We start from the raw sequence: 12,447 nt of genomic DNA, 5'->3' as shown, positions 1-12,447 counted from the left end.
CTTGTCTGTTCCCCTTCCCCCAATTCTCCAGCGCTCTTCCCATCCCCCAGTTCCCCCAAAAAAAATTTAAAAAAAAAAAAAAAAAAAAGAATAGTTTTCATCAGTTGCAACAGAAAACAATGACAGTATTTTGGTGAACCTTGTTTGCAATACACTGTCCCATAATGTCAGGAATAAGAAATATATTTTATGAAAGTGATAATGAAAGTTTTAATGAAAGTGACTTTGGCAAAAAGAGAAAAAAGCCAGGTGGCGATATCGAAAATATTATAAAACCAGCGTGTGTGCTTGAGTGTAATAAAGGTATGCGAGGCTTTGATAAACAGGATCAAATGCTAGCGTGCTTCCCTGTTATGAGAAAATGTGTAAAGGGGTATAAGAAAATGTTTTTTTATCTAATAAGACATAGCCTTTTATAACACACGTCTTATATTCTAAAATCAACTGCACAACCAAAATAGGCATTGTTTGCTTTCATCTAGCTATTGCTGTACAATTACTGGAGCAAGTGTCACTGCCAAATTAAAATTGTCGTGGATGTCCTTCAAATAGCGATACACCTTTTCGTTTGCAGGCAAAATACTGGGCACACTTTCCTGAGACTATTCCATCAACTGAATCCAACCAAAGTCCTACAAAAAGGTGCCGTGTTTGTTATAAACAAAATTAGGAAGGAGACTACCTGGCAGTGCAAACAATGCCAAGTGCCGCTGCATTTACCTATGTGCTTTGAAAAATACCATACTCTTCAAAACTACTAGTAATTTGCTTTGTTATACCTTGAATTTATTTGTTTTAGTTTTGAATTGCTTTTATTTATTTTTGTTTTACAATTCTAATTACCTGAAGACATCTCAATACTATGTATGTCACTGATTTTTTAGAAATGAAGTTTTACATAAAACCTACTGCTTTTATGTATTGCTCCAAGTACTGAAAAATTAAATCTGTTCCATATGCAAAATTTTTTTCAAGTAAATTGGTACCCAAGGGGTTAAAGGGGCAGCTGATCCAAAGCTGGAAGGAAGGTGTGATGCTGGGAAGGAGATAAGGGAATTGATTGGGTAACACACCTACAGGGAGCTAGAAAGTGCCAGGCAGTGTGGATACAAACAGGCTCAAGAATAATCAATAATGCTTATACCATAAAAATGCAATAACCATTCAATTTTAATTATGTTACCTTTTATTAGACCTGGAAATAAAAGAACACTTAGAATCAGAACACACAACATCAAGCTGTAGTACCTACTTGTATTGAACCACTGCTACCAAAATGATGTAGTTTTTTAAATAAGCAGATGTGTGGCGATGCAAAATAAAATATAAGCTTGTTAAAACGGAACAGTAAACTTTGTTTTAATGGCTATAGAAAGGAGGTGGTTTTGTTTTCTTTTTTCAACACGTCTGGTTCTGGAAGCAAGTTGTATTACACATTTAAAGAAATACATGCCCTGAAAGCTTATGTTTTCAGTTGCGCGTGTCACCCGAATCGGAGCCCAGACATATGAGAAACTATCATTCCCATTACCCTCGATACCCCTTCCTCCAGGTCACAATGTTTGTGAACTCGAGATTCTTGTTGGTGAAGTATTATACAGTAATTTTTCTCCAGAGACACTGGATGCTTTTAATTTTCTCTAAAAGAGAAGTGATGAAAATGCAAGGAAATCTTCCAGGGTCCAACTTTCATTTCACATTCTCCAAGTAGTAAAACAGCAGCTCTACAGGTTGATGAAAAAAATTTCAATTTCTTCCTATTAGTTTTTAATCGTATTAGCATTAAAATTTTTCTGGATTTAGTTGATTTCCAAAAGGAAAATTTTAGTTGCCAAATATTCCAGAAATGCAATAAAGCATTACATATATGTAATGAGCTCTTATCTACCAAAAATATATATGTATATATATTTATATTTATTTATCTTACCTTCACTGAAGTTCTTTTTTTTCTGGCTGGACATGAGAAACAAGATTAAGTAGACCAATGCTGGCTTTATTTCTTTATAAGCACTAATTTGAGTCTTTTTTCATTCAATCCGACTGTAAGTTCATAATAAATTCATAAAAGGTGATACAAGGAAACACCTACTGAAGAGGAATCTATCTGCCAAGCAATTCATGTGTTACGGTTAAACTTTACCAAATGGCACTATGGCATATAGGCATCCAATTTTTGTTTTCTTTTTTCAAGTTTGTCAGTCCTTTATTACTTATTTTTTTTCTACCAGGGGACAGCGTGTAGTCGATCACAAAGTAAGGCCCAGAGACCATTTATAGTTGCTCCCAATATTACAGTGGATGGAACTCGCAAGAGCTGATATAAACCAAATGGAACAGCACTTCACTGGACCTACATTTGGTCCCATTCAAACAGTCTCAATAGCACTTTGCTGAGAGATGTGTTTCCTTCTTCTTCAATGATTCTGGGTTCATCTTATTAAAATGATAATAACTAAGACTGCAAAGTTTTTGCAGAGTTGTATTTTTAAGGGACTGCTACATTCAAATTAATATATTTTAATTCACAAAATGTCATTAGTAATGTCCTTTCTATAATCATGGTTGGCAAAATTAAAAAAGGCACAAAAGGGGGGTAATGAGAAACGTTTTCAACTTTTGGTGAAGAGTACCAAAGCAAGTATCTCTCATGAAGAAAAGCGAGAAAAATGTTCAGTAATTCATGCACAACTTGAGCTACAAAGAAAATTTCTCTTCAGATAGGTCCTGAGGCTTGAGGAGAAAGTTGTTTTTCCTAATTACGTGCTTCATGTAAAATAAAATGTAAAGCTGCACATACATGTTTGGTTTAACAGTGGACCCATGTTTTTTAAAAACTGAGGCAATTACACAAAGGAACATACAACCAAAATACCTTCATAAACAAAGCAACTCCACCTGTAGCCTCTGTCCTTTTTACCACTTTGTGGGGCAAATGTCCAATAAAATGTAAAATGCAGCATATGCAATCATGTAATCTAAAAACTTTTCATGATAACTTATTGCAAATTGCACTTGACAGTTCACCACCACAATGGAAAACTGGCCCCTTGTTCGTTCACACAGTCTTTGAGCCCCACACTGAAGTCACCAGTAAAAGGATCTGGATAAAAAGTTTGCAGCTGTGCTCAGCCAGCTAGCGCCACCCTCTGGGTGGGAGCCGACCCGGGACACCGCTTTGTCCTGCTCCTTGGTGGGGCTCTCATCCTCAGGCAGGTAGTCGGGCAGCTCTGTGTTCTGTTCTACTTCCACAGGTGTATCCTGGAATGGAACCAGCATCTGACACAGAACATGGGAAGAGTGTTACAAAAGCGACCTAACTGATAGACAGATGTATATCAGAAGTTCAAGGTCAACTTTACTCCTTATTCTGATCACCATATTATTCACTTTCAGGGGCTGTATTCCTTTGAACACATTCCTCTTACAAGAACATAGGCCCAACTGGTGAGCACTTTGTAAGCACAGAAAGACAGAACTGCACATGAAAACTGATGCTTTTCTCCTGGGGGTCCAGGAGGGATTAATGTAAAGTGTATAAATGTTGAATCACTATGTTGTACACCTGACACTATTACTGTATGTCAACTGTAATTAAAAATAAATTTTTAGGGCCGGCCGAGTGGCGCGATGGTTAAGAACTGGCTTGGGACGCCAGAGGGCCCTGGTTCGGATCCCACATATGAGGGCCAGTGACACTGCCCTCTACAGCTAAGATGCTGAACAACAGCTCAACCTGGAGCTGGGCTGCCATGAGTCGCCGGCGACCGCGTAGGCTGCAGCCCCTGTGGCAGTGGGTTGCCATGGGCTACCGTATGTAGCCAGCAGCCAGCGTGAGCGGCCAGCAGCCGCAGTGAGCGGCCATCCAGAAGCCGGCGACTGATCTGCCTCGCCCGGGAACAGCGCAATGATGGTGCCAACTTGGGCCAGTGAAGCAACGTCCTCCACAACCAGACTGAAGAACAAAACGACAGCAACTTGTCTGTTCCCCTTCCCCCAATTCCCCAGCACTGTTCCCATCCCCCCAATTCCCCAATAAAAATCTTAAAAAATAATAAAAAAATAAATAAATAAAATTTTTTAAATGTAAAAATAAGCACGACAAAAGCAAGTATCTGGCTACTGTGCGGGCCCCTGGAGGGCCCCTGAACCTCCTTTCTATGGGAACTCAAATGAACTAAAGCCACCTAAGTTCGTTTTCTCTATCACAAGGCCAGTGGAAAGTGCATCAAGTGCAAAGATCTTCACTATACATACTTGCACAATGCTGGGACTGGACTTCTATTTTTTGGACTGGCGAAACTAATTAAGGTTAGAAAGTATTTAAAGACCAATGCAAGGAAGCCACATATCCTTTACTGCCATGTAATATAAGATAGCGCCACTGAAATAAAAGATCAGAGTCTGAAATTCATAAATATATAAGATATAAAAACGGACTGAAATCCACAAGAAATCTCTATATTTCTAAGAGTTAACTGTTAACCAAGAAATATTAAGATAATCTGATGCAACAACATTCCTTTGGCAACAATTAATCTAGAAATAATGGCAATCCACCAGCCATAAAGAATAACCAAGAGTCAGAGTTAGGGATAGAGAACACTAAATAAACCTTTTACCTCTTCTCCACTTTCACTTTTCACAACTTGCTGAGCCTTCATAACCTTGGTTGATGCTATCGCTGATGCCAAAGCCTAGGCCAAGATAAAAAAAAAAAAAGACAATTTTGAACACTGACTTGTTCCCTGTAACTTAAACAACATTGAGCCATTTAAAATACTAACCTCTGCTTTCAAATCTGAACGGATTCGCACCACACATCTTTGAACAGCCATTTGAAAAGTAAAGCTAATAACACCTTTAATTTTTAACAAAGCCTCTTCACATAGATTTCGCCGAGACTGAAAAAGTAAAAGGAAATTGTTATTAAAATTAGTAAAGTAATAAAAAGGGAACATATCAACTCAAACCACACTGAACTAGTCATTTTATTTGGGGGCGGGGAGCACCATGCGGGGCAAATGTCCCTATTTCAGTTCTACCATCTCATATTTGAGGGCACGGAAAGGGTAGTGCTTAGTCAAGTTTATTAAATTTTATAAGATCAACAGAACAGTAATTCCTGCTAGATTTTTTCAAGCTTCATTACTAATATTCAGTTTTAATAATTTTAATAAGAAGCTAGTCAATGTTAATTTGAATCTTAAAGCAAAAAGAAAGGAAGAGTAATACAGAAAAAATGCTGAAAAGCAGAGGTTCTTCTAGATCAAGGGTGGAGAAACTGGTCCACCAGCTGTTTCTGTAACAGCCACACCCATGTGGCAACATACTGTCTGAGACTAGCTTCATGCTACTGCAGAGTTAGTAGTTATTAACAGACCAGATGCCCTGCAAAACCTAAAATATTTACTATCTGGCCCTTTATAGAAAGGTTTAATGACACCTGCTGTGGCTTACAAATCTCTAGGAATAAATTCTAATAAAGAGAAATTAGAATCAGTGAGCATTCAGTGTTTGAGTCACTATTTTTCAAAGTACAGTACTCGATATTTACAAATACCACCGCAGTCTTCATTAAAGGAATCCTCTGTGGGTACTGTGGCATTCTCAAGGGTTATCAATATCTTCTCTTGGTTCTCATTTTCCCGACAACACAATGTAACACACCCGTCAATGCCTCCTTGACCCCTAATACTGCCCTGGTCTTCTTATACCACTGACTATTCCTTCTCTGTCTCTTCTTATCTCCAAGGTCCAGGGCCTAAAACTAAGAGATTTCCTTTCTACTTCATCCCTCAGTAGACTATTTTGAGCCATTTGAGCCATCGCTGCCTGTAGCACAGATGTGTGTCTCCAATGATTTTATTTTCATTTGTCTACAGATATATCCACTTGTATATCCAGTGGTCATCTCAAACACAAGATCCAAAGAGAAAATGGATTAAAAAGAACTAGTTTCCCCACATTCCTCCCTCCACCTCCAGCCCACACATCAAATCACCATGTCAATTTTCCTGTTCCTGTACTAAGACCAGGTTCTAATTTGGTACCTCCGAGGGGAAAGGAATCTACAATTTACCCCAAGTCTCTGGGTCCCGCCCTAAGAAGCACTGCCTTCAAATTACCTGATTCATTCTTCTCTTCTACTGAATAAAATCAGTCTTCAAGCTCATCCCCGCATCCTTCAGAACTCACATCCTTGCTTACCTTCCTATTTAACCCACTTTTTCACTTCTGCATTTCGGTGCTATTCAGGCAAGGATCTGGGCTGCAGTAGTACGTGGCAGCACACAAACCCACAACCCACGGGTCTCATCTAGTGCAGTTTCTGGGCTCTGCTCGGCTGAGTCCCGGGTTCTGCAAAGCCCCTTTATGGGATGGGTGCCCAAAAGGTCCATGTTTTTCTCTTCCACATATTCTACACCAGGCAGACGTGAAAGCATATACAACATGAAAGTTAGACTACTAGTCTAATCGGATTCCTTATTTTAAATGTGAGGAAAGCAAAAATCAGAAAAATTAAGCAACTTGCCGAGTTTATCGTAAGTAAAGAGTCTGACACTAAATTCCTACTATATGTGATAGGGAGAAACCAGATTCAAGAGGCAAATTCAACTTCATTTTGACACAAATTAACACATTTGCAAAAGGCAAAACCTGGGGGGTGGAAAATTCAATTCCAAGATTTAATCTCTTGGGATAGGCAATTTCCAGGTAACCGTGAGATCGCCCACGGAGCAAATAGGATCAAGAATTATCCACTAGGGACGAATACCCTCTTGATTGGGATGCAGGGTCAAGACTGGGTTGAGAGAATCATAAGTAGATATAATTGGAAGTTGGGCAAGGAAGTAGATGAGTCAAGATTAACTGACTGGAAAGGATTAGAAGAAAAGAGAGTGGGGGGTTGGGAGGGGGTGTCGGGGGTGTGGGTGTGTGTTGAGAATATCAATTCAAAGAACATTGTGGTCTCCAATTTCTAAAGACTCCATTGTAGCATGATTGCAGCTGAACAAATAAAGCAAAGGGAAAAAGGCCTGTGAGGATCCATAATCAGGAATAACTCCCTAAAAGCCTTGATATGTACACTAAAATAATATACACTGCTTTCTTGACCAGTAAGAGTAAACACGTTTCCAGTGTAGCTGTCCAAAGCAACAGTTAAGAGTGAGATTCTGCCGCTTAGGTTCAAATCCCACGTCCTCCACTTAGTAATTGTGTGACGCTGGGAAGCTATTTAAATATGGTGTGCTTCGGTCTCCTGATCTGTAAACTGGGGCTATAAATAGACCTACCTTATAGTGTTACGAGAAATGAGTTAACACATCACAAGGGCCCTTGAAAGTATTGTAACAGGTGTAAGCTGATATTATTTATTGGTAATTATATCTCTTTAGAGAACTTTTTTTCCTATTAGATTTTCTTTTGATTTTTTAACCTGATGTCAATTATTCATTACAAATATTTTCCAACTTGTTTACCTTTTAAGAATATTAGATTTGACAAAACAAAAACTTTATTGTCAAACTAGAGATCTTTCCTAAAGTAATTTCTTCTACTGTCTTTATGCTTAAAGAAGTCCTTAAATCAATTAAACATTCAGGTTTCTTTGATTTCATAGCTTTATTTTTTTACATTTAACTTTTCAGTACACTTTGAATTTTTAGTGTCTGATAAGATGTCCTCTCCCCTTCCCTTCCCATCCCTGCAAAACTATCAGTTTCCTGGCACCATTTATTGAATAGTCTATCGCTTTCCCTATCACTAGTGTCTGGGGCATCCTTTAACATAGGATAAGTTCTTTTTTTTAAAAGACTTTATTGGGGAATTGGGAGAGAGGAACTGTGCTAGGGAATCCGGGAAGGGGAGCAGACAAGTTGCTGTTCCTTGGTTCTTCAGTCTAGTTGTGGAGGACATCAGTTCACTGGCCCATGTTGGTATCATCATCGCGCTCTTCCCGGGCGAGGCAGATTGGTCACCGGCCACTGGACAGCCACTCACAGCGGCTCGCCGCTCACACTGGCTGCTGGCCACACACGGTAGCTTAACGCAGCCCACTGCAGCAGGGGCTGCAGCCCACGCCATCACCAGCAACTCACGGCAGCCCAGCTCCAGGTTGAGCTGTTGTTCACCATCTTAGCTGTAGAGAGGGCAGTGTCACTGGCCCTCATGTGGGATCCGAACCAGGGCCCTCCTGCACAGAGCTGGAATCCCAAGCCAGCTCTCAACCAACGCGCCACTCAGCCGGCCCGGATAAGTTCTAATACACAGAGGGTGCCAAAGAAAATGTATACACATTTTAAGAAAGGAAAAAAACTATTGAAATTGTAATGTTGTACAATGAATGACACTAGCATTCATTTGATTAACGCCATCTTTTGAGCAAATGTCATACTACATATTGCTACCATAATTCAACTTTGAAAAGTAATACATAGATAACATCTCTTAAAATGTGTATACATTGTTTGGGCACTCCGGTATATTAGGGTCTGCTTCAGGACTTTCTTTTTTGGTCAAGAACACATTGTTTTAATTAAAGAAATTTAATAGTACATTTTAAGATCTGATAGGACACATCTTTTTTATTACTCTTCGATATATTCTTAGCTGCTGATGTTTCAAGCCTTCGCACTTACAGCTCCCTCTCTTGGGAACATGTACTCTTTCACAGATATCCACTGGCTCACTCCCTCTAAGTCTTTGCTGAAATGTCAGTTTCTCCTGGAGGTTTATCTGAACCATCCTATTCAAAACTGCAACCCTACTATCTCACCTGCTATTTAGTCGCTATCTACCTTCCCTTTATTTCTCTCCACAGGACTTACCACTTGTAATATATTATACAACTTGGCTTATTGTTTTCTCCTCCAACTGGATTAGCTTATTGAGGTCAAACGTTAAGATTTATGAGAACTTTTGCCTATTTTGGTCATTGTTGTATCCCTGGTACCTTAAATGGTGGCTGGCATATAGTAGGTGCCAGGCTATGCCACCAAAAAATGTTAACTAACATTATAGTACAGTGCTCAAGTTAGCTTGGTAATATTTTACTTTATGTTTTGGCAATCATATTCTTAAGCTACATTGACCTATATTTTTGTGTGTGGTTTGCTAGGTTTTATTATTTCGTTTGGGATAGCTTTAAAAAATAACCACATTATTCTTATTCATTAAAATTAAACAGTTGGGGGGTCTGGCTGAGTGGCTCCGTTGGTAAGAGCGTGAGCTCTGAGCAACAGGGTCACCGGTTTGATTCCCACATGGGCCAGTGAGCTGTACCCAAGCGGAGCTGCCGCTGAGCTGCCAAAAGGTGGCAGGATAGCTCAGCTGGTGAGAGTAGTGCTCCTAACAACAAGGTTGCCAGTTCAACTCCTGTATGCAATGGTGGGCTACGCCCTCCCACAACTAAAATTGAACACAGCACCTTGAGCTGAGCTGCCATGAACTGCCGACAGGCGGCTGGATGGTGACTGGACTTGGAGCTGAGCTAGCTGTGCCCTCCACAACTAAGATTGAAGGACAACAACTTGGCTGTTCCCCTTTCCCAATTCCCCAATAAAAAAATCTTAAAAAAAAAAAATTAAACAGATGATATTGGTGATATTTTATCCAAAAATCTTCCATTCAATCAATTTAGTTACCAAAACCTGCTTTTTAGAAAGCAGGTGGTCCCAGTTTAAAAAAAATCGTTAACTTATTTGGCAGTGTTATGGATAACATGCATAAGAAAAGCCTCCCCCACACTTACTTACTGAATCCCAAATCCTGAAGCCTAAGCACCCCAACACCACAACTAGAAAAAGCTGTGGATAATCCAAAGTAACCTGCCTGGGATAGCTAGAGATAAGTGGTAATCCACCAGCTGCCACCCCTAGTATGTAAAATATATAACTTTGGATTTATAAAAGTGTAAGAACTGTGACATACCTGGGGCATGGACAGAGAGCCCAGAAGTATTGCCTCAGCAGTGCAGCACCCCAAGGTTAAAGGATGATGTGGTTTTGCCTAACAAAGCCTAAATGCAAGCCTCATAAAGATCCAACTGTTTGCAAGTAACTGTGATCCAAAACAAACTCAAGAATATTTAAAGGCTTTGCATACAAATATATGCCGTGTCCAATAATGTAAAATTTGCAGCATCTGGCATCCAATCAAAAAATACCAAGCATGCAAAGAAGCAAGAAAATACAATCTATAATTAGAAAAATCAATCTACAGAAACACACTCAGAAATAACACAGATGACTAAATTAGTAGACAAGGACATTAAACAGTTATTCTTACCATATTCTGTATGTTCAAGTAGAGAAAATGTAAACATGTTAAGGAGATATTGAAAAGACCCAAATCAAACTTCTAGAGACACAATAAAACAATGTCTATACTGAAAAATACACCAAATGAGATTAATAGCAAATTAAACACCTGCAGAAGAAAAATTTAGTGAATACATCAATACAAACTATCCAAAATGAAACAGAGCAGAGAAAAAAGATGTAAAAGGAAATTCACAGAATATCAGTGAGTTGTGGGACTCTACATGGTTGAATGTATGTACCAGGAATCCCTGAAAAGACTGAGGGGAAAAACAGAAAAAGCACTTGAAGAAACAATGGAAAAAATTGCCCAAATTTGCTGCAAACTATAAACCCAGAGATCCAAGAAACTAAATAAACCTGAAGAAAATTATACCAAGGCACATCACAAACAAATTGATCAAAAGCAGTGATAAAGGAGAAACTATTAAAAGCAGGCAGAGAGAAATAAGACACCTTACATACAAAAGGACAAATATAAGAATTTGATAGGCTTCTGAATAGAACAAGTACAAGGGAAATACAAGGGAAAAGATAATGGAACAGTATCTTATAGTGTGGTAAGAAAAAAACTGTACCTAGAATTCTACACCCATCAAAAATACCTTTCAAAATGAAAAACAAAATAAGGACACTTTCAGACATATAAAACTGAAAGTGTTAGAGGCTTCAATATCTGAATTTCAAAAGTGGGTACAACATCTAGACGGGAGATCAGCGAGGAAAAGGAAGCCTTAAACAACTGAACCTAGTAGACATTTTATTGACCACTCCACTCAACAGTATCAACATTCTTAAGTGCACATGGAACATTCTCCGGAGTAGACCATGAAACAAACCTCAATAAATGTAAAAGGGTTGAAATCATACAATGCTGTCTAACACATGAAGTGAAATTAGAAATCAGTAACAGAAGGAAATTTGGAAAATTTCCAAATACACAGAAATTAAACAACAAATAACCAATGGGTCAAAGAAGAGATCACAAGAGAAATCAGAGAATACTTTGAGATGAATGAAATGAAAACATCACATATTAAATCTTATGGGCTGCAGGGAACACAGTGTTTACAGGGAAATTTACTAATGTAGCTATAATAATAACTACATTAAAACAGAAGAAAACCTCAAGTCAATAACCTAACTTTCCATTTTAAGAAACAAGAAAAAAGAAAAGCAAATTAAACCCAAAGCAAGCAGCCGTAAAGAAATAATAAACATTAGAGCAGGGAGGAAAAAGAAACAGAGAACAGGGGAAAAAATTAGAAAACTCAATAGAAACCAAAAGCTGGTTCTTTCAAGATTAAAACTGATAAACCTTTAGCTAGACTAAGAAAAAAAAAAAGATGACTCAAATTACTAAAGTCAGGAATAAAAGAGGTGTAATTATGACCAACCTTACCGAAACAAAAGGATTATAAGCAAATACTATGAAAAAGTGCATGCCAACACATTAGATAATCTCAATGAAATAAACAAATTCCTAGAAAGACAAAATTGCCAAAACTGATCAAGAAGAAAAGAAAATGTGACTAGGCTTATAGCAAGTAAAGAGATTGAACTAATCAGAATATTTCCCACAAAGAAAAGCCTGGGACCAAATGACTTCACTAGTGAATTTTACCAAATGTTTAAAAGAATTAACAGAAATCCTTCACAAACTCACCCGACATTTCCCAACTCATTTTATGAAGCTAGTTATCACCCTGATACCAAACCCAGAAAAAGACAGCACAGGAAAACTACAAACTAATATCCTGTATGAATATAGATGCAAAATGCCTCAAGGAAACACCAGCAAACCGAATCCAGAAGCATATTAAAAAGATTATATACCATGACCAACTGAAATTTATCCTAGAAACAAAAGGTTGGTTCAATATACGAATTGTAATACATGATTTTAATAGAATGCAACAATAAAGACAAATAATAAGCAATTTAAAAATGGACCAAGAAGGAGTAGACATTTCTCCGAAAGAGAAAATCCGTCATAAAGATATATGCAATAAACCCTAAATCTACCACTAAAAAATGGCCAATAATCACATGAAAAGATATTCAACATCAGTCATTAGGGAAATACAAATCAAACCCACAGTAAGATACCATTTCACGCCCACTA

At 38.3% G+C, this 12,447-nt stretch overlaps 1 protein-coding gene across 1 annotated transcript in view; it reads right to left on the bottom strand.

Annotated features, from left to right (window-relative positions):
- Nucleotides 1-1,163: 1,163 nt before the first annotated feature.
- ARMC1 (armadillo repeat containing 1) overlaps nt 1,164-12,447 on the bottom strand; it is a 45,650-nt gene continuing 34,366 nt past the window's right edge. Inside the window, exons 5-7 of the mRNA XM_019629828.1 lie at nt 4,788-4,904; nt 4,623-4,697; nt 1,164-3,279 (exon numbers count right to left, since the gene is read on the bottom strand). Of these exons, the coding sequence (XP_019485373.1) occupies nt 3,088-3,279; nt 4,623-4,697; nt 4,788-4,904 (384 nt within the window). The 3' untranslated portion in view covers nt 1,164-3,087. The remainder of the gene's footprint in view (nt 3,280-4,622; nt 4,698-4,787; nt 4,905-12,447) is intronic.

This window comes from Hipposideros armiger, unplaced genomic scaffold (assembly GCF_001890085.2).
Source record: "Hipposideros armiger isolate ML-2016 unplaced genomic scaffold, ASM189008v1 scaffold_868, whole genome shotgun sequence".
Taxonomy (NCBI): Eukaryota; Metazoa; Chordata; class Mammalia; order Chiroptera; family Hipposideridae; genus Hipposideros; species Hipposideros armiger.
Note: the sequence above shows the minus strand (reverse complement) of the source record. Positions and strands in the feature narration are given on the sequence as shown.